Source organism: Trichoplusia ni, chromosome 16 (assembly GCF_003590095.1).
Source record: "Trichoplusia ni isolate ovarian cell line Hi5 chromosome 16, tn1, whole genome shotgun sequence".
NCBI classification, from domain to species: Eukaryota; Metazoa; Arthropoda; class Insecta; order Lepidoptera; family Noctuidae; genus Trichoplusia; species Trichoplusia ni.
The window spans coordinates 1,426,331-1,454,083 of record NC_039493.1 but is presented as its reverse complement, the minus strand read 5'-3'; the positions used below and the strand labels follow the sequence as shown (position 1 = coordinate 1,454,083).

At 32.9% G+C, this 27,753-nt stretch overlaps 2 protein-coding genes across 3 annotated transcripts in view; one reads left to right on the top strand and one right to left on the bottom strand.

The window, feature by feature from the left end:
• LOC113502137 (calmodulin-A-like) overlaps positions 1 to 27,753 on the bottom strand; it is a 67,377-nt gene that overhangs the window by 23,460 nt on the left and 16,164 nt on the right. The window lies entirely within an intron of this gene.
• Positions 7,892 to 26,047, top strand: LOC113502138 (troponin C-like). Of its 2 annotated transcripts, none has more exons than XM_026883532.1 (6): positions 7,892 to 8,223; positions 8,366 to 8,402; positions 13,161 to 13,304; positions 17,893 to 18,009; positions 25,245 to 25,376; positions 25,953 to 26,047. In XM_026883532.1, exons 1-6 carry the CDS (start codon positions 8,221 to 8,223, stop codon positions 25,979 to 25,981), a joined length of 462 nt encoding a protein of 153 aa, XP_026739333.1. In that variant the 5' UTR covers positions 7,892 to 8,220; the 3' UTR covers positions 25,982 to 26,047. The 2 variants fall into 2 exon arrangements, with proteins under 2 accessions (XP_026739333.1, XP_026739332.1); XM_026883531.1 differs by having other exon boundaries at positions 8,351 to 8,402.

Genomic DNA, 27,753 nt, shown 5'->3' with positions numbered 1-27,753 from the left:
ACTAGGAATGGCAACGCAGTTCTCTCGATCATTGGAAATTAGATCTTATTTCGATTGAATCACTAATCAATTTGATTTGACATTTTAACATCCTATGCCGTCTGGTCCGCCAGTGTGCGCCGGACTTAAGAATGGCTGCCGAGAGTACAATGTAGATAGTCCTACATGATCGTAGGATGAAGTGATATGTTGATAACAGCTTTCATGAAGAACGATGGTTGCTGCAACAGGGACTGAAAATAAAAACACGGTTATGAAAAAACGTTGAGAAAATACATGATTAGTTATAAAAAATACAAATATTTTTATTTACATATTGTTTTTTCATTAGTATAATAATTATGAGATATCAAATTCAAATAGCGGTTGAAATATCATTAATTGCACGAACAGCCAATGTGTGCGTGACGTTTTGCGGGTCCGATTCCCGTGTTTGTATGATCTGCGATTACTTGCTCTGAGTCTAGTTCTCGTTGGGTCCTGGCTTGTCCTGACTTCAAAATAATTAGATTTTTTTTATTTTAACTTAATAATAGACATTTATAGTAGATTATTAGGCACGATAGTTTTGGAACCTCGCATCCAATAAAACTCGTCATTCAATATAATAGGCGTACATGGTGAAACAAAAAACTGTATATATTTTATCTGATCTGATGCACGACGACTAAAAATGTAAACTTTTTAAGTTAATACGAGACGGTGAATCATAATAGTTTTCTATTCCTAAAAACTATTTAACACTAGTATCACAAACGGAAATTGTCAAACATAGTATCTCAAGTCAGTGTTGCCAGTATCGCTTCAGTGTTGCCAACCAGTTGACGGATGAGCTTCCTGCGACAGCTGCCCGGAAGCGGCCGACAACTGTATCTTTCTTTCATGGCAACACTGACAGCTAATGCCCAGTATTATTTAATGTGGGTATTACACATATATTTGCGTCGCTTTATGGGTGGTTTAAGAAAGTTATGAGTTTTGTTTATGGTAACTAATGGTTGTGATATCGTTGGGCGAATTTATGTATCCTCTAAGTTTAATAGATTTGTGGCTTCTTTTTATCTTTTGTCTTGGTATTTAATGAAATTATTGTTCTGATATAACTCAATCGTGATAAATTGTAAGTAGCGTATATAAAACAAGAGAAAATATTACACAGTGCTCTCTTTTTCAGTATTTAATTAGTATAGTAAGGGTATTTTACCAAAAATTACCTACGAGAAAATTAGGCACGTGCCTTGAAATCGAAGAACGCAGTTCATAACAAATAAAATAATTAGTTAGTAGACATTTTTAAAAGCAGTTTAATAAAAAATGTAAGGGAGTTAAATTTATAGCATCTATGCTTATATCAAAAAATATATCACAAAAATAAACTTATTTATTTTTATCAGATAATATCAATCTTAGAATCTTGATCAAACCGATTTGCTTATCCGGATCAATCTACTTAAGATAAACATCGCAAAATGAAAATTTCGATACATGTTATTTCAGTTTCACGTTTGCCGTTCTCACACAATTTGTCTATAAACTAAGCAGATTAAAAATACTCAGTCATCTTTAAATAATCTTTCTAAGATAAAAATAAAAGAAAAAGAATCTTTTCACAATGAATATTGCTGTGAAATAATCATAATTCGTTTCGGTTGTTCCAATATTTTTTCGAATTTAACTAAAGTTTTCTTGGTCAAAGTCGCTTATCTCGCTGCAACGGTTTTTAAAATATGTCAGAGCGATTATATGCGAGATGGAATCTAATACTTATTGTTTCGGCTTTAGAGAATTCTTAGAACAAGAATAAAAGCTGTCACTACGCTGTTGGGGTCGTTGCAGTTGTTACTTTACACCGACGCCGACGGCACTAAAGAAGCGATGAAGTTTAGGCAAAAACAGGACACTGTCCATTATTAATCTATACTAATATATAAAGCTGAAGAGTGTGTTTGTTTGAACGCGGTAATCTCAGGAACTGCTGATCCAAATTGAAAAATTATTTTTGTGTTGAATAGTCTATTCATCGAGGAAGGCTTTAGACTATAAACCATCACGCTGCGACTAATAGGAGCGAAGATACAATGGAAAATGTGAAAAAACAGGGCAGGTATAAATCATAACTTATATCTTCTACCCACCGGGACAAAGTCGCGGGCAACAGCTAGTGCCTTATAAAATAGCGCTACTCATTGGCCTTATATAAATAAATAATACTCATAATACTGTGCCAATTAATCTCACCTAAAGCCTTTCTATTGGCCACGATGGACAGTTTAAAATGTGGCAGTATTCAAAGCTAAACGAAGCCTAAATACCGTTAAAAGCTAAAATCTTTCCTCTCTATAGAAATTCAGCCCAGAATTTCTAGAATAGCGTTAAAAGTTTTTGCTCTAAAAGCTCTAATTAAAAATAATTCTCTTCGTTTTCAAGTTGTGAAGAATTTTAACAAATGAATGTAATTAAGGGTGAGATTTAAAATCCTGCTTCATTTTTCCGCTTTTGCTAGAAAAATATGATGATGACAAAAAATTAGTGTTTTTAAGATATGTCTGATCTATTTATTTTGATAATGATTCTTGAAAACGTCAACATATTAATAGTTCATCTGTTCATGATAAAATGAAAAAAGGCATACAGATTGTTTGTTATCAAAGTGCGGTAATGAAAAGTATTTTACGTTGTCTACGATTTTGAAAACCAGTCTTGTTAAAGGACCGAATCATCCAGTAACAGAAATGAAATTCAATTTGTTGAATATAAATAGGAAAACACCCATTAACCAACCTGTGTAACTTTCAGAAATACCTATAAAATCGTGATTTGTGTGACTTCACATATTTTTACACCTCAAACTAAGCATGGACTTCCTTATCGCGTGGCAATAAAACAAAAATATCGGAAACCTTGTAACAAAAGTGTGAAAAACTTGTGGATATTAAAAAAATACGCGTATTTTAATTCGAAGTGTCATAAATGTTCACAATTGTTCGTAGGCGAGGCAAGCCTACTCGAAACTAACTATAATCTTTGGCAAAAAGTATAAATTCGAACGACGTGACTTTGCTCCAGCGTTTGTCGGTCAATAAAATGTTTTTAAAAATAAAATCTTACTATTTCTACTCTCTTTATTGGCTGTATATACTTTCTGGTCCAAAGAGTTGGCTTTTAAAAGTTAAAACATCCTTAAGTTCGTGTTCAACAAAAACAGTCATCTTTTTATGTATTTTTATCATCCATTGTTTCATTTTACAAAATGTTGATAATTCAATTTAGGAATACTTTATTGTAAATGAACTTCGAGCTTATAAGTTAATTTACATTTCTGAAATAAAACACTTTAGCTTAAACCTATTTAAATCAAACAAGTGAAACGACTACTTTGATTTAAAGGATCATCGCATTTGGGATAAAGATTTTGAACATGCAAATGAAAGATACAGCCGACGCCCTTTTATTGACACATTTTACGAAAAGCAAAATGGCTTCTTCAAAATTGAGGCTTTTCAATTAAATTGCTAACTTTGAGGCATTCCTAACAACAAGGGGTAGAATAGAAGTCCTATATTATGATCTGACTCAATCTTCGCAGATCGAACTGTTTTGTAACCTAACTCATAATTAAGTCAACAATTATTCGAATAATGGCAAATCTCGTTTTGAACCATCCCTTTGCATAAATTAAACGCTTTATATTAGGTCTGACACGCTTTTCATTTCAAGGCTCTGACCTAAAGCTCTTAAATCAAGATTGTTGTATTAAGTGGGAGCGAGACACCGCTACATGCAGTGTATATCGTTGTTTCGCTTTCACAATAGCCACAGTCCGCTTTAAAAGCATGGTATGAGGCACTAATATGATTTTAAATGAAAATGCTTTGAATATGAAAGTGACCTGGATTAGTTTAGATTTAAAAGGTGTTTTATCGGCCTGTATTATGTCACTGCTATGGAGCAATTTATAATCGTTTCAGGTTGTTTAAATGTTTACAATAAAGGCCCATAAAGTGCTTTAACGACGAACATTTATGGAAAGCGATTTTCATTGTACATGTATTGTATTCTTTTTCATGAAAAAAAAACACTGAAATTCGCAATTGGCCGGATTTTGTTCAGAATATCTTAATAATAAAATTTTATACAATTAAAATACATTAAACCGCAAAATCGCCGCGTTTCAGTGTTTTGATTAATTTTTGCTGACTTTGGCGTCGTCAGTCGAAATAACATCGATTTTAGTACTTCATAAAAACAATTATTTCAGTATCAATTAAAACCCCTATTCACATAAGCTTAAAATTCCATGACTCAGAAATGTATCTACTAGTATTTTCCAAAACAACAAAGCGACACAACCTTGAAACGGTTCTGACATTTTTATCTTTATGACCGCTTCACACAAGATTCCAGGTTAATATTATACTTACAGACAAATAAATTACTTTTTATTTCGTACATTTAAAATCATAGTTTTTACTTTTATGCTGCGTACAATGCGGCTAATGTTACTTGGTACGTAGAGAAAGAGATGCAAAATATTGACCTCTTTTTTTCATACCACGTGCATGTGTGCTTTAATCTCGGTATTATAAAGTTTTATCTTTTTTTCTAACTGCCGTTATTCAGCCTATATGTATGTAGTTTTAGATAACCCGATGTGACAAACTTGTGTTATGAGACTCTCATACCTAAAGCAGTGGACCTACCAAGGGACGTAGAAAGATTGCACCTAAATAATTGCAAAACATTACAACATTGCAGTATTACAAATAATTCCGTCAACATTCTATTTTAGTTAGGTTTAATTTGAGACCCAACTTGAGAATATTTAAAGACATTTGATTATTTCATCCCCCACATCCTTTCAACTGCTAAAACAATTTTGATCAAACATTCTTAGACTCACTTGCACATCATTCTTCTATAATACACACCAACTCAATCAATCCGTTCAGGAGCGATTATACCACATACAGACAGACACGTCAAAGTAATAACAACCCTCATCAAAAAAGCCCCATGACGATTACAAACGTGTAAAGAAGACGGCATACTACACTATGTAACGGCATCTCGCTACCACACAGACAAGTAGCAATGCTATTAGTTCTCATAATACGGACTCGGTGCAGATATGAAAAGTAAGCCAACATTTCTCTAAGCGTATATTGTGGCTCTCTAGGGGAATTGACTTGCTTGTAAACACAATGATTGGGTTCTTTTATTTCTGCTGATATTTCTAAATCCCTGTTGTGATAACAGGCGTTTATGTTTCTGTAAAAATAATAGGTATTGTATTGCTGTAGAAAGAATAGCTTGAAGGTTTAGATCTCATTTGATGGGTGTTTTCTTTACGGCTATATTCACGAAAGATGCTTTGTCGAGTGTAGGTTTGAAACATCTCTTCGTCTCCATTTGACAGACATACTATGAAGACAGACTTTTAAATTTCAGTTTTGTTCTTGAATATGAGCCTTTGAATCTATTATCAATTACATTAATTTTGAGCTGATAATAATTATTTTAGACGTAGGTATAATAATTCGAATGCACTTGTTTCTTTCACAGAATTCTACCTTTTTAGTTCCGAATTGAAAAATGACAAATACAACAGCGATCTTAAATAGATTAATGGTTCAAAATTAGGTTGGTCATGGATCAGATTTACAAGTAAGGAGTAAGTTATGCAATTTCAAAATGTGGAATTAAATGAACGACTTCTAAAAACATCCAGAAAAATGTTGGTTCAAGATTTTGTAGTACTAAAAGCTAATTTAAACTTAATTAAGGGTACAAACTGTGAAAATTAGACGTCAACTTGGGAGAGAATTAATTAGGTCCATATATTTCTGGGTTCACTTTACATGCTCGACAGTGTATTAAAAAAGAACGATCACTAGAGAGAAATGTTCGCCTTTTATTTTTATCTGAAGTTTCAAGATTGCAATTTCAACTGTTTTTTTTATTAATAGAAGTTATTTTAGTAATTTCATAGTTGATCTTTTTAAATTACAATTGAAATAAAATGCAGTAGTTTACTTGCGTCAGATGATTATTATGTTTTGAATGTGTCATATAAATATTGCGACACTAATTTGTTTTGTGATTCTTAGTGCATTTGAATTGTAGAGTTTACGAAATTGTTCGCAATAATTATATTATTAAATAATGTTTTCGTATTATTTAATTTTTAATTGAAATAAAGTGTGATTCATGTGTGGCATAAGATGTATGTACGTTTTGTGTCTAAAAGATGTTTGATAAAGAATAGTAACTCGTTCATTACTAATGTAAAAGTAGGTAAAAAGGCCGAGACAAAGAGCAAAACCTAAAAGGGAGTATATAACTGGCACAGGACCGAGATGGAAAACATTACACCGACCAAAAGCTTAACAGTTATAACTTTTGACCATAACGTAAGTCAGAGTATTGTTTAAGGTGTAAGTCACTTTGTTTCATACTCACGTGTTTAAATGTAGTGGAAACCCAACCACGTGAACTTGCTTAACTTGTATAAGACAAAAAAACATCATGTACCCAAAACGCTCACATCAAAGAATATTTATCGCAATTAGGTTACAATAAGTGTTACCAAAATAAATTAAAGAAATAAAACTCCAAAATTTATTCAATATTAATGTGACAACTTCGATAAATCGAGTCTAGTTTTTTTGCGCGCCATTTTTCTTCTGTCAAGCGCAGCATCTTTTTTAATTTTCGTGTCTGGAATACGGAATTATGTGTTGTGCAGAAAAATACTTCTTGTCTATTATTCATCGCGTGCCTTTGGTCTTTAATGTTTTTTTTTCTTTTGTTTTTTTTAAATGTCAATTTGTGTTTCGACGTCCGGTTTTTGATGTAGGTCAGTAGGTAATAGTTGTTACAGAGATGTGAGTACGCTATTGCAGGTATAAATCATATTTATTACCGTTACACGTCATAGTTAATTTTGATTAATAATGCGTTTAGTTGTAACACTCGTTCTTTCTGTATTACATGGTGTGTTTTAGATGGGTAATTTGTTTTGTGGGTACTTAATTTAATTAAGTGCTTAAAAAAAAAGCAATTATAGTTTAAAAGACACACATTTTTTATTGTTTATCCGTACTGTCCCATTGCATGGAAAAGGCGTCTCTTTGATTCAACAAAGAAGTGAAACAATGAGGCTTCCTATTAAAACGCCAATCCTTTCACCGTTGTACCTATGTGTGTTCATTATATAATTTTTTTCTAGCGTATGATTTAGTTCGCATATATGATCAGATTTTAAATATCCAGGGAAATTTAGAATAAAAAGAGCTTCGTTATCCGACTGTTTTCAACTCCGCCATGTAAAGCACGGGACTGGGAAATGCGATTACCTGAACGTAATCCTATTTGCTCTCACATAGCATTCTTAAATTTTGCCGTTTTTTTTGTAATGAAAGTATTTTTGAATCGTTCAAATTTTAAATTCACTAACATCATGTCTCCCATCACTGAAAAAAATGTTGAAGAAAGATGTAAAATTTTGGATAGTTTTTTAAAGATGATTATATTAGACTAGCTGTTGCCCGCGACTTCGTCCCCGTGGGTAGAAGATATAAGTTATGATTTATACCTGCCCTGTTTTTTTCTCATTTTCCTATTAGTCGCAGCGTGATGGTTTATAGCCTAAAGCCTTCCTCGATGAATGGTCTATTCACCACAAAAAGATATTTTCAATTTGGACCAGTAGTGGCTGAGATTAGCGCGTTCAAACAAACAAACAAACAAACTCTTCAGCTTTATATATTAGTATAGATATAGATTCAAAAGTCTCCCATCACTAAAAAAAATGTAGAAAGTAAAACATTTTTCTTCAAAAGGAGAATGATTATCCATTTTTTATAGTACAAAGTTCTGTAAGCTTTGTTGTTTTCTAAATTCATTAAAAATACTAAAATTACCTACGTATCAGAAATATACCAGGAAGCTTTTCAATAGTAAACAAAATATATATTTAATGAACCGATATTATAAATAATATTCGTTATAAAAAATCTAAAAATAAATGCTAGGCCGCCGCTTCAAGACTACGTCAGGCAACTAAATGCCCCGAACAAGCATTGTGCCCGTAACACCTCGTTTAAATTTCGAACGTGATTCTAACCAGCCAGTTTAGTGTTCACGCCGCGCGCGCCTTGGCCAGAGCCAACACATTTTTGAATTTTTAAATAGTTCCAATTGACATTTAGCAATTCCAAAATGGTGTGTTTTATCTGTTTTTAAAAGTTTTGCTTTGTTTGTTTGTTTTTGATTGTGGAGTTTTTTTTATTATTATTTATTGAAATTTATTTTTGACTTTTTGGACATAGTTATTAATAATTATGTATAGTCAATACACTTACAGAGTCGACGAAACCAAAATGATGATGCTCAAATCATTAGTAAGTATATTTTATATTATTAATTTAACGAGTTATTTATTCTTATTATCTCCTTGTTCATTGCGCCATTACCCACAAATGTAATAAAATCCAACCACAAATAATATTTTATACGTACATGTCAATTATTTGTCTTTGTTGAGAATCGAACCTTATATGCTGGTAACACCAGACTGATTCAGAGTCAGAGAGTATAAACGGGATTCTATAAAAATATATCATTCATTTTGAACTTCTCTTTAAATGAGGTCAAATACAATTTAATATCAACTTTAAGGAAAGTTATCTAGCTTAAGTTATTTACAGTTCGCCCACAACGTACAAAAATAACCGAAATATCGAATTAAAAAACAATACCATATCACAACATATACAGGTTCAATACCATTTCTAATTCCAATTAAATAATAAAAAAAAACAAATCAGGAAACGTCATAGAGAAAACAATACTTACTAAGTATATTTTATTAATGAAATTCTAAATCCACAGTAATATAAAAAAAAAAAACAAAATACAGGTACCTACGAATACAGCCATAAAAGAATACCATCAGAATTTAATTTCGGAACGTAAAATGGAAAGCTAAAACCAGGATGCTGATTGCAAAGCCACAACTCTTCGTACTATTAGTATTATTTAAGCCGCAGCAAAACCCCTTTCCATGCAGCCTTGCCAAGGAAATATATACAGATTGAAAAATACGCCGTCATCTTTTTTTAGCTTGTAAACTTATGAATTTTATCATCGGGATCCTTTATTTTAAAGTTGATCTCTAATCATGGATGGAAAATGTAAATAAAATAAAATAAATTATTACAGTATGCAAAAAGTGATTTTCAACAATATTTTTCAATTTAAAGCATTGATTATTGATCATAAACCTTTCGCTAAATTGTGACCACACTGAAAGTATTCATGTCATGACTGAAGGAAATAAAAAATAAAAGCTTAAATGGTTACGAAACTTACCAAGTTTACCTACTATTTCAATATGAAAACTACTAAACTGGTAAACATCCAAAAACTGTAAAAACTTTCGCAATTTCTTGTTTTACTTTTTCGAACAGAACCTTTATTTTTTGCCCTTTATTCGTGTTTAAGCAAGCTGTCGACAAATACGACGAAAAAAGGAAAAATATAAAGGAAAACTATTTATTAATACTGTTTAGTATCTCGCTCACGTATTTTTTTTAGTAGCATTATCTTGAAAAGTATTTTTGCTGTTCTAAATTTGATTTTAATAAAAACCTCTTTGAAACATTTTTAATCTGGCATGCAAGAAAGCTAGTATAAAAAGGTACTCTGCTGTATGTATTTATTATTTTATAAATTCGCATTTTTGATTTGACGGTTTCGAGAAATACTTGCCAACCGAACCAGGAATAAATAGGAATGGTCAAGGCTGACCATTAATTAAAATTACATACCTGGAAGTTTTATCAATATTCTAGAAGGATTTAACAATATACAACGATTTATGTCTAAGTATAATTATACAAAAAGTTGCATGATTATGATAAAAGAATACCTCTTTGATTACTTTACCGTATTCTCATTCACGATACTCAAAGTATGTCAGTTTTATTATAAAAGCCCTTTCATAATATCTCAACAATAATATTCCGCGGCTGAATGAGAGAATGTCTTTGCAAGCCTTTCAAAATGACATCTGTATTCAACAATGTCGGATTAAAGTCCGCCATCTCTGAAATATTACATTGAAATTCTTTGTCCATTGTTGAAATATTTATCTGTGGTTTTATGACTTCTTTTATAATTTATATTTTAGATTTGCGTTGTTATTTTAAGTGTTTCAATTTTACTTGATAATGGCTCCGCGATTTTTCTCAAGGCAAGTGGCGCCATTTCGCATATTTTGGACAATCAAATGTAAAAGTATATTTTTTGAAATTAGACTGCTACTTCCAGGAATAAGCAATGCTATTATTATGATTTCTCTCGGTTCAGTTAAAACTACAAAGATTAAAAAGCAAAGAAAATCTTTATTGAAAACACTTATTAATTCAATGTTTGCTGACAATTTTATGACAGTATATTGTGTTGTATTATCGGAGAGAAGATCTAGTCTACAACAGTGATTGACCAAATATTTTAGTAGCAGCATTCTGTAGCCATGAGTAAGTTCTATATCCGTCAAGTAATTACACAAAGAAGAATAATTGACAACACATCGTCATCTATTTTTATTGTGATGTTTTGTTAGGCCTATTTTTATTCCGTTATTCAGTATTTGAGATTCAAGATCGATATTCTCTACAGAGTTGTGTAAACTGACCAACTCTTGGCATAAATTACTTTGTAGCTAGAAAATGCTTAATTATATCAAAATTTAGAGGTTATTTGGAATGCAGTATTCATTAAATTAAAAAAAAACACTAGCACTGAAAAAAAAAGAAATTGCACCATGAAATCAAACTAGGTAAAATTATAGGCTAATATGGAAAAAAGCATCACACCGATCGTTTCTTTTATCCGATCTACAATTGCGCTTTTATAATTGTTTTTTATCTGTCTCAACTTTTTAATATACATAGCTAAGTCTCTACTTCCATGTACGTCTCTCATTATGCCTATCTATCGAATCGATTCCTGATTACGGTAACTTTGATAGCCCACGGTTACGGAACGGTTATAAACTTGTTAATAAAGATAACTTAGAGTTACACTGATGAGAATCTAACGCGAAGAACCTTTACTATAAGATCTTAAAAGAGAACATAAGCTATGAGAGGGAGAGAGCGCTATAGATTATGCATATCGGCATCCCCCTTCTACAACGGCGATAAACTTGCTTTAAGAGCTTGTGTTAGGGGGAAGATAAGGAGTTTGGAACCTTGCTTATGATTATGACGTGTTTCAAGTCGATCGTCTCAAAGTTTATTGTTTACATAAATTAATAAACATATATGTATATTTTTATGTATTTTAAGTTCTATAATATAAAGGAAAATGGGGACAATAGTTATAAAGTTAAAAGCAGTATATCCGTGACCATGACACTTGGAACTTCCGAAGCGACGTCGCGTCGGGTCAGACACAAAAATATAATTAATTATGAACCACGACACTCTCTCTCTCTCTAGTTTAGTTTTATTTCGCGTCCATCTTTATCTTTAAATAAATTATGAAATAATATGTTAAGTAAGTTATATAAATAACATATGTCTTTTAGGACTTGTTAGTTTTTTGAACTAAATCCTATTGCTAAGGCCACTGTTTATCCGACTGGCCGTTTGTCTTTGCGTCATTCACAGAATTATAATTCCAAGGTATTTGTAACCGAATCCTCGGTTCACGAGTCCGACTTAGACTAGACCGGGTTTTTTTTGTTACACTTCTAAATCCAATGTATCAAAATTGATAATATAGTACATATTTACCTTAGTTTCCAGTACACACTGGATTTCCAACCACAAGCCATCAATTTTAGAACAACGCATGACATAACTCATTCGCTTTACACTGGCGGCCACTGAAACGTTTAAAGGATGGCCACATTTTTTATTTTATCACTATAATATTTTATCCATATATTTTTCAACAAGTTTTTCATATGTTTTATTCGTTTGATATATCACTTTATTTTTATATATTTTATTATTTTATAAAGTTTGCACTCATCGGACCGATTCCTGTGTCACATTAGCTGTGATAAATAGATGATTTTTATTGGTTGTATTCATAGTTTTATATCTATCATATCATGTCGTAAATCGAATGGGATATTTATATGGCTTTTGGAATATTATTGATGTCAAGTATAACATGACAGAGGTTTTAATGTTTATTACACCAATAACAACGCAGGACAAGTTTTAGTGTCGTAGTGAGGTGTGCAAAGTTGGAAAATAGAGATAGGCAAATTTTAAGACAGGTACTGACAACTTTATAACTAGTGGTCTTATCTCTAAGATGCGGTAAACTATTGAAACCTAATCCCGTTGAAATGGTCAAAGCCAAGCCAAGATGGCTTACCTTCACAAAAAAGAGGGAGAAACACTCCGATCTACTCACTGTAGGTCAATCACAATAAATTAAAAGCCGAAAGTGGTTTTAAGCCACCTAAGAACAAGATAACTGCATAGATCCATAAAAGAGCAACTTAAACTAACTAATTTAAAACTACTTAACATCGTGATACCAATTTGTTGGCCAGCACTGTACTATTTCAAGCTAAATTGTATCGGCTTTACAGCGATAGCCAAACGAACTTTCGTTCGCAAAATGTTCACAGCCGCAACTGACAGTCTGCTTTGCATGTAAAATTTAAAACGTGTTTCAATTAGTGTTCCCATTGAAAACGATGTAAACGGTTTTGTGGTTTATTTTTCATAGAAATACTTGATCAAATGTTTTGCCCGCGTTTATTTTTGAGTTAGGTCTTTATGCATTTATAGGAAACGAATCTAGAGTTGCGGAAATTTTCTATGATTTTGTATCCTTAATTGATCGTGTTGAGATAACTGGAATCATTTTTTAGAACTATCTCTTTGATACGCAAGAATCTTGGAGTTCCATTATTTCACGTTTTCTGATATAGAGAACAACAATACCGTCGACTCCAAAACTAAGTGAATTGCAAAACACATAACACTTTATATTTCTCAATGTAATGAAACTGAAATATTTTTTCAAATATAATTTCTTCACTTTACCAGATTCAAACCTTCCCTTACTAGTCTAGTTTACGCTACCCAATCTTCAGAGGATAAACCATACCTTTCCTCTGTTTCCAGTGCTGAGGCGCGCGTTCAGCATGTTCGACTCACAGAAGCAGGGCCGCATTGAGAAGGAGAAGGTGAAGATGATTCTCAACACCATGGTACACAACTACGATGACCTTGAACTTGACAGAATGGTGGACAGTGAAGATGCTGAAGGTGAGCCCAAAGAAGTAGGTAACAGCCTTGTAACGAGTATGATGGCACTAATGGATGTAGTAGAACTGTTATAAAATGAGCGAAGTTACTCGCGAATTGAGGTGTTCGGCTTATTTCGGATTCGGTCGGGGAGTCCGAACATAAAGAGCACTGCCATCTGTTAGAAAATATAAGAACTATTATCTGCTTTCAAAATGCGATTGCTCGTGTGATTAATTTACTCGGAAGTTTTTGGTTGGTTTTTCTGAAATATTTAATCAATTGTTACTTTTATGTGTACTTGAAAGAGGTTGTCTTTATTTCGGATTTAAGTATTCGTGTGTTGACTAATAGTGAAGAGCAAGTAATCCGATATTATTTTAACCAGTTGTTATTTACGTCATCCTATTTTAGCTTGGATGACACTAAACAGCGCTCACAATGACAAATTTAACAGAAATAACTCCAGTTAATCTCATCTTAAGGTGTTTAAAGTGCGAAGTTTATGCGGTCTCGACGCTAAGCCAAGAAAATAGTTCTGTTTTACTTCAAAAGTCTCCTACTGCAGAGCGCTGACATTTTTACACTCTGCTGACAATCGCCCGTACTCGTATATCTGAGATGCAATAAGCAACATTTAATGCTCACTGGAAAATTGTTATTACATTCAATCATTTAAGTATTTCTAGTTTTTTTTTTAAGAATGACAATTTAAATTCCTTCGCCAACAAAAGTGGTGACAGTTTCATATTTAATATTATTTATTGACAGTGGTATTTTTATTTGGCCTCAAGTGTATTTTGGTTGTCATGAGACACAGGTGTGAGATTTTTACTTTTGTAAGATATGTCTGGAATGACATTCGAATAAATGTAGATTTTATTTTGACTAATTTATTGATCCAGTTATTAATGGTTTGGAGTTATGACACAAATGTGGTAGTTTATCAAATGTGGATTTTGTGTGTTTACCAAGTGTTTATATTAACTGTGGCAGTTTGATTTATAAAGCGTTTTGTTTTGTTTGATAGCTTGATTTGTTGATTGTGTTCTACTCATTTTTCATTTATGACTTGAAGGAGTTTTAGTGTTATTAACAGTGTTGATGACTGAAATAATTTATTTTACAATGACTGAGCAATTACACACTAAATACTACTAATACTTTATTTGGAAAAATATGTTTCAAATATTTTAAGGAAAGTTGTGAAAATTATTGTAGATCGAAAGTAATAATTAATTTCAGTACATCCAGATAGTTTAGCTATTACGTTTGTGAGATATAATGATCTCGATTTCTACTACAGCACCAGATTATTATGAGATCCAACGCACGACCTAAAAATCCAGCCTCAGCTCTTTCTTAACTTACACTGAGTTTATCAATCATTACCGCACAAGTATCGCCAAAAACAAAACCAGATAGATATTACGTAGACATCTGCTTAGCCTATAAACATTAGACCAAGGTGTGTTGATCGCATCAGCTGACAGTGACGTTAACGAGGCGGTCACGGCAATTTGCAGCGCGACGCGACGCTTCGATAAGTGGGCAATGTGGCCATATGCTTTGACGAAAATAACTGAGCATAGCGTACTTAGAAGACTGTGAGTAAACAAACTAAATTATTGTGTGATGGGCAAATTGCAGACTTAAATGAATGAAATCAAAAAGATTCTAAACATAAGTAAATAAAATATGCAAGAAATAATATTTGTAATTCGGTTGAATTTATTTTTGTATGACATCTGTCTTTTATTTCGTTATTTTATGTTTATAAGTGAGTTCAGAACAATTGAAGAATCGACTATCATCATTGGTCTAGCCTTTTCCCAACTATGTTGGGGTCGGCTCTCTTAGTGAAGAATCGACTAAAGGCTGATAAAATCTATCAGTATCCCTTACAAAAGCACTTCATTGATACACGCGTTTTTTTTCAATTTCTAAATAAAAGTAAATATCCTCAGTTTGGTCCAACTATAAAATATTAAAAGACTCTTATACAAACACCAATCATACGTATTTCAATAACGCCTACACAGAGAAACCCTCAGGCAAGTAAAAAAAATAAATAGAAGGGAAGTGCTGTGAGGGTCAAGATCAGGTTTTGTTTATCGCTCTCCAAATATAAGAGGAGTATTTGGACCTCTTGTCTATAAGATAACTCTTGAGCCTCCTACTGTATGACCCTTGACCAGTTCGAGCTTGTTACGTCTTCATCTTGAGGCCAAGACTTTAATTGGCGAAGTCCGTAATTAACTGTAGTAATATACACTGTGATTAAGATTCGTTGCCAATGATTATGCTTATAATCCGAATTGGGCTGTAAAAATAATTGATTATGTACGAATAAGTAAGTGTTGTCCGATATAAAATAATACCTATTTGAATTATCTAATAATATTTTGTAAATAAATTATTTTAGTATTCTGACTATAAACAATAATCCAGTGTTCAACACACTACGTAATTTAGTTTAACATTTATTTAACTTATAACACAACGCTGTATTTTCAATTAACTTAGCTTAAACATACAAACCATGTCACTCAAACAAACACTTGTAAAGCTCGCGTGTCACAAACCCTTGTTTTAAAATCAAAATCTAAACACACGTTTACGACAAAGGCAGTGTACTGCAACAAAAGTGTAATTAACGAGATATGACAGCGAATAACATTCCAACTGACACAAGCAGCAATTAGGAAAGTAATTAGCAAAGCTCCCAGATGTTCTTGGTTTGTTGGGTGGGATGCTAGTGTGAGAGGTGGAGATTTGATTTTTTAGTTTTTGAAGACTACTAATAAGATAGTTTTCAGTTTTGAGTGTATATTTGATGTGTTTCTAACATATTTGTGGCCTAATACTATTACTAACATAAATATTAGATAAGTTTAAGAGGTGGATGTAGTTTTGATTTGTTTTTTTTTTAGTTTTATGGACTACTAACGAAACAATTTTCAGTAAATATTTTGATGTATTTCAAACGTTTCTGTGGACTTATTACCGTGTGAAAATATTACCGTTGTTTGTTTGGATGGTATAAATTTGAAGATTTGTATGTAATTAACAGCTTGCGAATAATCTACTTACTTCGATTTCAATGAAATTGCTAATTGCTTCTGATATTGCTTTTAAATTGCAATATTGAATATCTCTTAATATTATCATCAGGTTTTTTATAGTTATTTATACGAAAGTTAACAGAAATACATTTAGATAAGCGGGACCAAACCAGACGTTCAATTATTTTACTTTCTAGAGAAACTGCGCACTTCCTAAGTTTGCGTTAAGTACACACTAACGTCTGATAGTTATTAGTTACTTCGGCAAATACTTTGGGTCCAATTTCACATATTTATCATTACGCTATGATTGAAACCCCACCCTATATTACACTTCAAAGCCGTAGCCGTTTCGACGCGCCGCCGCCGAGCATTTAGACTGGAACTAGCGCTGTAACTTGCTATATCTGCACAACTTCTGACTTCTGGAATGTGTATACATATTTGCCAACTGCGGTTGTCATAAATCGATATCTTTACCGAACATACATATACATAAACTTGAGGATAAAGTTTAATAGCCAAAAAAGTATAAACTTTTCTGGCGTCTTACCGAATTTTTATACAGTTTGGCCTACTTACCAATGTTGGTTATAATAATACAACATAGTATCTATTCCTTATTTACGACATTTCGATGATATTCATACAAACATACTCAGCATCCGAAAACACAACACACGTCGATCGAAATACTGCATGCAAAGAAAAATCGACATGACAGAATTAACATATCAAAAACCTCGTATAATTTACTCATTGAAGCACGTGGAATAAAGCATTATTAAAAAAAAAAACAATATTTATCACCAACACCACACTTACATCTCATAAACCCCATAAACAGTATCAAACAAGATAATTAAATCAATTACGATCCTCTTAGCAGCCTCTCTCATCATTAGCGAGACTGACCATTAAGCAACATCTGTGTGATGTCATAACATCTCTATAACGTCATTTACATCTTAATTACTTGGATCAAGATGCCCGGATAACCGTTAAATGATCCCCCATATTTACGAGTTAAATGTTAAGTGTGCTGTACTGAGCATGTGTCATTAAAATAAACTCAATGATATTTAAAATTCAGTCATTAAATTTTGCTGGCAGTTAAATATAAACTTGACCTAAATGATTAACGATAAGGGGTTGCGCTCAGAAATATGAGTCTTAAAGTATGTTCAAATAATGATGTGAGTTGATTTTATGGGATTTTTTACACAACTTTGCTACAGAGAGACAAACAGATAAAAAATCAGAACAGGTAAGTTGTGGGTAACATGTAATTAGGTAGGTATTAAGTTACTGAAATAAACTTCTGAATCGAATTCTGTAATCTAATCCTGACACGAATTTTAAAACAAAACAAATACTGAAATATGAACTGCCCAAAATTATTTGTAAAAAATGCTACTATGCCATTCATTTACAAATCAAAAAGAGTCCAATACAAGTCATAATCATTATTTTTACTTCAGCAGACGAATTTCTTCAAAACAATACCCATTTACAGCAGCCTTTTAATATATTTTTATTTGTAGCATGCGGGACATTAAACTTCGACTCGTTCGTGCGAGTCGCAATGTATTTCCTAGAAGAAGACGACGAGGCGCTACAAAAGGAACTGAAAGAAGCCTTCAGACTTTATGACAAAGAGGGTAAGTAGATAGATAAGTGTATTAATAATAAGTTCCCGAAGACTGTGGGCTTAAGATTGGGTTTGATGAGAAGTGATTTGGAAAACAAGAGTATGCCGCCTATATCGTATAAAAAAAACACTTGTGTTAAAGAATTTAGTTTTATGAACATTCAAGTCATATTCACAAATACGGCCAGACTGAGGCGTCACCTCTCTAACACTCGGCTATCCATGCTGTCGACTGGACTCTAAGTAAAAAATTCTAAGAGGATATTTCAGGAAAGGGTAAATCACTATTGGCTGTAGATGCCCGTTTGTTAAAATGAGCAATTAAGTATGATTATGAGTATGAGTATGTATGAGTATGAGTGAGAGCAAATCGGAATCTTAATACTGAGGTTTTGCCGTCTGTCCTTCGGACCGTCACTAGGCTGTATTTCACGAACTGCGATAGCTGGGTAGTTGTAATCTTAACAGATAGTGTAATTCTGCAGCCGCTATAACAACATACGAAAAATAAAGTTCGATGTTAATCCGAATCGAAATTAAATACTTAATTCTAAAATAACTCGAATTTTAGGTACATAGCTTAATAGGTTGAGGAAAGCAGATAAAACATCGTTCAACTGAATCCCGTACAACTGAAAATTGACGACAATCTTATTCCGTATTATTACTTTTCAATATCAAAGCCTGAAAACAAAATGTGGTCAAACATAAACAGAAAAACCTTACCAAATGAAGAAGTTCATAATTAAATTCCCGTGTCGACCTTAACGTCTGTGTGTCTGGGAGATTGAAAATAGCGAAAAGATTTATACTAATTTATCGTTGTGAATTTCCCGTTTAGGGCAGAAAGCTCAGCCATTAAAATTTAATTGAAATTTCTCCGCGTTGACACACTAATTTACAGCCGGTTTATTTGCTACGGAATTATTTTAAGCTGTTTTTAAAAGGACGTCTTGACAGCTATCCTATAATAATAAAAACTTGACTTAAATTATAATTAAAAAAGAAATTTTAAGTTAACTTGTTTTTTAATTGTGATCATCTTCAATTTTGATTTTCCCATACTTAATAGAACTAAAAGTAAAAAAAAAAAATTAAATCATAATTAATAAGTAAAAAATAAATAAACATATCTACTTAGTCTTTTATAATTTACAACTTGAGAGTAAAGTCTACCAAATTTATTTCATTTTCAATATTTATAGCTTGTTTAGATTTATAACATGTTACATTGAAAGCAAATAATTGGAGGCGACTAAGAAACATATTGTACAAAATAAACTATTAAAACTCTTTTTAATTTAATACCAACTAATAAATAAATTAATAAAACACACAAACGCATTAAAAAGCCCGACTAGACAGCAAAGCCAGCCGTCTGACCAGCTAAGACATATAAAAAAAGCGAACATTAATACAACATAATTTAAAAAAGTCCAAATTGTTTAAAAATATTGAAAATGTATATCAAAGCCGTGTTTTAATGCATGCAAAGGCGATAAATAACGTTGTTAGGTTGGCAAGAAACCGCTTATTATACTTCTTCATAAACAATTTCAGGAATTGTTTCAAACCATTCATTATGCCAAGGTTATTTCCATTGTATACTTCAAGTGCACTTTATTTTACACTAGCTGTATTTCGCGGTTTCACCCGTTTGTTTATCGTTTAGTAAAAATGATGTTAAGGATGAAAAATGTAAATATAGTGTATTTTACTAGATGATAATGTAGCTTTTAATTGATAAAAGGATTTATGAATTATTATTCTGGTTTAAGCTGGAAACGAAGACAAAAAAACTAGATACTAATAATCCGCATTTCTAATGGTTGGCATTTACAAACATGGAAGCATTTTTATTTAAGTCACAGAAAATATCAACTTTATGTTTGAGCCTTATGGATGTATATTTTAATTGCAGCCATTTTTATAAACCTCTTTTCATAAAATTCTTGCGACCGCTTTTCTTTCCATTTTCTAGTACAAACACGTGTAAGTTTATTAAGCCTGTAGATTGAAATATGGGGGTGGAATTTCATGACTAATAGTATATTAATTTGCAAAAAAAATCCCAATTAAATATCGCAATCGGAATATGATTAAGCGTGTATTAACATAATAAAAAAAATGTCTAACTCTTTTCTACTCTAGCTCTGGTGATGAGGGATTTAAAACTTCAATAAAATTTCTAGGTTTCTTGGTCAACATTGAAACATAAGTATTCATAAAAGTAACGTGTTTTGGCAATAAATTAAGCTTTTAAAAAAAGCATCGTTTCATCACAATGTGTAAAAAATACTCGTCTATCCAACGCCAATCTATATTTCATAAACAACAGGCTTTCATACTCGAAAATACTTAAAATAAAAACAAACGACCGTCGTAAAAAATGTTTAACGCTAAAGAAAAGCCTTTTAAACGAAAAGCCAGCCGTTTATTGCTTTCCTTTATAAAAACCAGATATATCTGGATCAAACAAGTTAAAACTCAAAACGTTGCTTCGAAACAAGTTCTCGTTTCATATGGAAATTGAACTGAAAAGTTTCCAACTTTGTAACCAGAAGGCAATAAAGGCACATCAATGGGAAACGATTTTGAGTTTTATTCACGAGAATGTTAGGTACATTTTTGATTATTCTCTGTTTTGTTCGATTGAGTCTGCGGTGAATACGTAGTAGGTATTGGTTGAGATTTGTGTTAAAAACTTTGTTGTTTTGTATCTCGCATTTGCATCTAGTCTCAGATGCAGGAAACTTAGTTTTACAGCTATTGTATCCTGTTAGACAAATTGGGTTTAGACAAGCTAGCTTTGTTTATTGGAATTTTTATAGGACCTATAAATATATCGAAAGTAAATAATCGGTCAAGCGCGACTAGCAGTGAGGGTTCTATATCATAGGTTAAAAGAAAACAAAAAAAAATCCAAAGAAACTATGGACTTTGCCAACCATTTCTTAAATTCGATTTCGATTTCTATTGTAATTTGTTGTTATCATCATCATCATCATCATCTCAGCCTATCGCCGTCCACTGCTGAACGTAGGCCTCCCCCAAGAACGCCAACCATCCCGGTCCGGTCATTTGTTGTTATAGTGGCAACAAAAATATATGTGAAAACTTCAACAGTCCAGCTATCACGAATCCATCTATCTGTCACTAGTGACAGACGGACGGATAAACAGCCGAGTACCTTCGTATAATAAAGATCCTATTTTGCAAAACCAAAAAAATGTTCCTATTTCAACAAATGCGCAAATTACTTCCTTGAACAGCTTTCTTTCCCAGTAAATTGAATTGTAGATGTTAAATAGGCAATCGCTCCTTGTGAAGTAAGGTAATCAGTTAAATCTAGGTATACTGAAAACAGACTTAAACATAGCCTGGGACAAGGCTACGGTAGGTACTAAAATCAAAAACAAGTAGCACTTTATGAACACCACAAAAAACATTTTGACAGCATCCTGTTTTGCCTGCTGTGACAAGCAGGCAAAACAGGATGCTGCAGGAGGCTTAGTAAAAACACTAGTTGTGGAGATAAAACGACGCAACAAACTCTATAATATTAATAGTGGTTGGTTCAAGAGTTACTTTATATCAATCAAAGAGAAATGTACGAAACATAATTATGTGCTGTAATTGCGAAAATTTAAATTAACCCGAAACCAGTTCACTGCTTATTGGAAATACCATATCAATGTTTCATTCATGCGAGATATTAAACTCAATAACGTAAATAATAATGATTAACTACAGCTACATTGATATAATGCCACACTTACCAATAGATTAACGATACCTCACCATTTCATTGGCCTTGCCTTTTCCCAACTATGTTGGGGTCGGCTACCAGTCTAACCGGTTTCAGCTAAGTACCAGTGTTTCACAAGGAGCGACTGCCTATCTGACCTTCTCAACCCAGTTACCTGGGCAACACGATACCCCTAGGTTAGACTGGTTTTCAGACTTTTCAAGCTTCTTACTACCTGTAATGACTGTTAAAGATGTAGGAATAACAGCCGGGACCCACAATTGAACGTGCCTTCCGAAACACGGAGGAACTCGTTATGACAAACATGGTCACCCATCTACGGACTAACCGCGTCAAGCGTAGCTTAACCTGTGATCGAATCACTTATGCGATTATAGCTAAACCACGAGCTCCTCAGCTAACAGATTAACGATACCTAAACTATAATTACAATAAATCAGCACCAATCAACGAAATACATTCCTAAATTATTTAAAACAATCATTTATCACCACAAAGATCACCAGTTTCATCACATAAATCACCTTTTTTCAATTTATGGTGTTCATCGTGTTTCGGTGATAATTGCTCGTAATAACCGTCCCATCGATTGTTGGCGCCACGCCAACACCCCTACCATTTGTCGACGATAGAATAACGATGCGAAAACGATAATAAAACGTGATACAGTGACAAGTGCGTTACATATAAAAAAGTGAATTTATGTTTTCTTTGGCCGTGTTTAAAGGTAAATTATTATGACTTTTGTCTTACGCTCGGCAACAAATAAAATTGGTGATGTATAGTTTTGAGTTTTAAATAATTTCCTTGGTTTCTATTATTTGCACTGTTTTTTTTTGTATTTTGAGTAAATAGTTTCGTTTATTTTAAGAATATGTAATAATGTACTACTGTTTTGACGGATAAACAAAATAAATTACACGCTCACACATATGATGCTTATAAATTTTCGTCACAATTAACTTTACAGACGCTAATAGAACAACAACAATACGATTGTTATATTAATTATTTTAATGATAAATACGTTTCTGGCCCGCCATTAAATTAAAAGACAAAAATTAATTAAAACTTTTAAAACCAATCTGCTTTGTCAAACGACAATAATAAAATGTAAATTCGGATGGCGCCCACCCAAAACGCCTGAAAGCAGGAAAAGAAAATTCAATATTTAAACCTGGCATCAACATTCTTATTCACTTTGATGTATTAAACTCATTTTATAACATTATGTATCAACCTCGATGCTTCACTTTCATATTGGGTATTAAAAAGTCATTTATATTCAAAATTGATCACAAACATGACTTAACGTGCTCAGTCCTAAAAATTAATACATGTCATTATTTTCTCGGAAGTGGAAAATTCAAATTAATATTTGTATCAAATAAGACTGGCATAAATTATTTGAGAATGGATCGCGTCTTTTATCTCTTGGAGAAACAAATTGCTGAGGTCGGCTTTAAATTTAGAATATCATAAATTATTGTTACGTTATAACGGTTTATTTATGACTGTTTTTAAAGATGGATGAATATTTAATTAGTTTATTTTTAGATTCTGTATTTTATGTATGTTGTGATCATGATCAAGGCTAAACAATTACCTACAAACAATTGGCTAAAAATGTTTATTTAAAAAAAGAAAATATTCAAATGAAAAATCTGCTATAAAGTAGATCATTATTATGCAGTTTGGTCCAGCAAAGCGCTGAATAACGCTGGACCCATATTTAAGCCTGATTTATGAAGGCAATTTCAAAGCAGATAACTTGCCACCACACTCGCTTCATATTAAGATTGGCGTTAAAATGAAAATACAAATTTGAAGACATAGTCAAGCATTAAAAATTGAACTATAATGGCATGTATATGTATTGAACATGCACTTTTAAAGGGTAAAGACGTTTTTTTATCAGTAAAATAGATGTCCCCGTCAGCTTGATAATATGCAGGGCAAAAATATTTGCCCCACAAACCAAAGTGTTTCATCACGATCAGAGTCAATTGAAATCCATTTGATCTTGAACATCTATACTTGATTAGGTTTCTAGTAAACACATACGATAGACATTTTATGAACGGATACCAATCTGAAGAGATTTCTCTGCCAAAATATTTTGAGAGTAATTTTTTAATGAAGTTCGAAATTTTGCTATTTGTGTCAATTTGGTTGGAAAATTCGGATATGGAAGTGTCAAATATAAAGGAACACAACGCAGAAGATGACTGCAAAGGAGTGAAGTGTGTGTGTTCACCAAAACTACCGAAAATTTTAGTCATTAATTATGAGGTTAGTATTAATTTTAAAAATTTTAACCATAAAAACAAAATTGAGTTGCAAAAATCCAACCGGAATGATAAACAAACAAGAAAGAGAGTGTATAAAAACGTGGCAATAATTAATCATGATAGACTTGATGAAAGAAAAATAATCTCCTATCTCTTTCGAAGAATTTTACCCAGTTCCTAAATGACATGCATCACTTCAGCCTCCAAGCTACAGGATACAAATGGCAGAAGAGATAAAAACAGTCAGTAAAATTTATGTTTAAATGGCACCTCTTCATTCATCTTAATAAATACTAAAAATAGAAAAACAAAACTGTATTCTTTTCACATATTAATTACAAAACCGTATTCTATTTCCTCCTCATAATCACGAAAATATTGTTGACTATCTCAAGGGTGAGATAACGATGTAATGAGCGTTCAAGGTCCACCAGGTGCAAGTACACACATAAACCCGATACATTATTGTATCGCGTCCAAATCTAATCTCAATTTATGATCAACGAAAGCCGTTTGATCCGACAAAAATTTCGAGTGGTGTCGAAATCTCAACAATATAATTCAGCCGTAATAGTCGTGACAACACTAATGTCATTGGGTCTTGAATCTTGGAGTATGTTAAGTGTCCTCACTGATTACACGTAATACACAAATGTCAACGGAATGATTCTGTCTCTCTATGATTATTTACGTTGGCTCGTCACGCAAATGTCACGGACAGTCCGAGTTTTTAATGAGAAAAATGTATCGCTGCGATGAAATAAATAGATATCGTAATTAGGTAAATTGAGACAGGTTTATGATATGGATTAGAGGAATAAGTAACAGGATTTTTTTAAGAAAATCTTATTATTTATTTCTTTATTTTGTTAGCTTTTAATCCCAGGTCTTGAAGTCAAGAATTCTTTTAGTGTTTTTTCCGACTCTCGTTTTTTAATATGATTATTTTCTTCTGAGTCATAATTTCGGCCATATCACACTACATACCGAGATTGTAGCCGTATGTTTCATATTATGAGAATGTTCAGGAACATCAATGATCCCCATGACCCAAAAAGCTCTCTTTCTCACTTTCTCATTATTTCTCCTAAATGTTTTAACCTATTCACCTACTATAGAACAGTTGTTTCCTATTCTTTTCCCTTATATCCACATATGACTTATAATTGTACCTACCACTTCCAGGCAACGGCTACATACCGACGTCAAGCCTACGTGAGATACTAGCAGCGCTGGATGAGCAGCTGACTCCGGACCAGCTCAACGAGATGATCGCAGAGATTGATACAGACGCGTCCGGTACCGTGGACTTTGATGGTACGTAGAATCATGATTAAAAGGAGCTTTGAAATAATTACATGTAAAAATAAAAAATGGGGGTTTGTATGTAGACACAGGTTTGATACCAAATTTTTGCAAGTACAAAAATAATAAATAATAATCTTGTAGCTTTTGGGTTTTTTGTGCCCACTCAATATACCTAGGTATATCTAGGTCATTCGTTCATGTTTTCCAATCTCTGAAAAAACTAGACTACAATCAACAATAAGTGCATACTAAATTGGGTACTTGAAATTATACAGGTAAACACTTTATTACAATATCTGAACATTTACAAACACGTTTGTTATATCAGATTGCCTGTAAAGTTGCCCCAACGATTAAAACAATTAAAGCGGTACTCACTACAACGAACATAACATGTAACAATAATGAATCAACCAAAAGCCTGTACTTAACCAACACCAAAAATATAAGTGTACGAACACGCACACCAGGAAACCCGCAAAGAAAAATGGACTGTACTCCTTTTGAATTAAGGTTATTTTTAGGGATTTTTAGAGGGAAATGCAGTTGGTACCAAAAGTGAAATTACTGTAATGGCTGTTTCAGAATTCATGGCGATGATGACGGGCGATTAAGCGGTGATTACAACGCGGGGTGGCCCTAAACCTGCATTATGTTAATAAACGCATATTTTAGCTTTATTTTTTTGTTTCATTTGAGTGTTATTGTGTAATGAAGTGGTTATACTTATGGAAGTTCGTGAAAACAGGGAAGTGTGGTAAAGAGGAGCATGCATTTTACGTATCTTATGCGTTTTTAATTATTCTATCTTCTACTTGTATCTTTGAAATTAAAAGAGCAATTTTAACTGATGGAAGTTTTAAAAACCATCTTCCAATGAAAGACATACTTGTGTACATATATTAGTCATTAGGAGAAATCAAGTGCAGCAAACCCTGCAAAGTCATTAATTTAATCTCTTGATTCTCGAAAAACTCAAAAACAAACCATCTGTATTGTAGCGGCATTCATTCATTGAATAAACCGTCATAAAATAAATATAAGTAAAAAAATACATGTTGTTGAACCGGTCGAGGGAGTAAGTACTTTGATGTTGAACAAAATATAAATCTTACATTCATCACAGGCATAGCTCTTACATAATTATAGTCAGGAATCTCCAAGATTAAATGTCATTATATCAACATTCAGTGGTAAAGGTATCTGGTATAATACAGTCAAAAAAATCACTAAGCAAAATACAGGGAACTCAAGACCCGACCAGTCCCAGCCCTGAGACCTCGCCTCGGGCCCTAAATAACGACACATAGTATTTCTTTTCCTTTCGGACAAAGGCCTTTTCAGACTTCTCCAAAAGAAAAAGAGGGACTTAATTAACACATGAAACGGCCGCCTTAGATCCGAGCTCACAAAGAAAAGCAAACGGCTTTGTGGTGCTCTGGAATTTTAAACTGTTTTCATGAATTGTACGGTACGTTGAGGACTCGTCATGGTTTGCATACACCTCATACTTCAAAAGGTAAAACGTTGTGAATTCTGTCTGAATTTTGTCAGTGCAGGTTGTGCTTTTTTAAATTCTTAACCTGTAATGTACCTACGTTTATTAAATGTATGTTACTCTTGATTTTCGTTGAAGACAATGCGGTTGATGATAATGCCTTTTTATATGGAATTGTCAAGCAATTTTACAATCTCCAGATTTAAAAATTGTAATTTTACTTAGATCCTCTGTGATTGTTAGAAACACAACTAAATATTTTTTAACATACTTCAAGTCTAAGTTATTTAGCCGACTGCAGTGAGAACCAATCTCTATTCTTAAACACTAGCGCCAATTCGTGCATTGGCACAAGCTAGAACTACGCTTGATCGACAGCATCGATTCTGATAACACTAGATCGCTACTCACTCTTGGTTTGGTTTGATAGTACGTAAGTAACATTTCAGGACCAAATCGAAAATCAAAAATAAACCAGTTCCTGGACTATCCCTCTGGTCCCTAGATCATTTCCACGTCTACAATTCCATTTCCCATTTTAGAAGCAGGAAAGAAACCCAATCATCAATCTTTCTCATATTCCCTTCGGTTCAATATTTTCCTTGTACCTACAACATCTGTATAACCGATAGCTTTTTTATGATCTATAAAAAAAATTCACGCCTATATGGTGGCGCTGGGCAGGTGTACGTGCGTTGTGTAGAAATATCCAAACACCGAATGACTTTATACGAGCGAGATATTCGTGTATTGTAAGAATAATCGGGTTACCGTGACAGAGGGGTGGGGGCGGAGGGGGTCTCATAGATGCGTGAAGGTCCTAAGGTGGGTAGAATTGGAAAACATAAAATAGTGAGTGTATTTTTTGGTATATTTTTTTGTCGATTT

Coding starts and splice junctions, on each gene's coding strand:
- LOC113502138 (XM_026883531.1), top strand. Junction 13,305..17,892: donor GGACAGTGAAGATGCTGAAG/GTGAGCCCAAAG, acceptor TTTTATTTGTAG/CATGCGGGACATTAAACTTC. Junction 18,010..25,244: donor CAGACTTTATGACAAAGAGG/GTAAGTAGATAG, acceptor TACCACTTCCAG/GCAACGGCTACATACCGACG.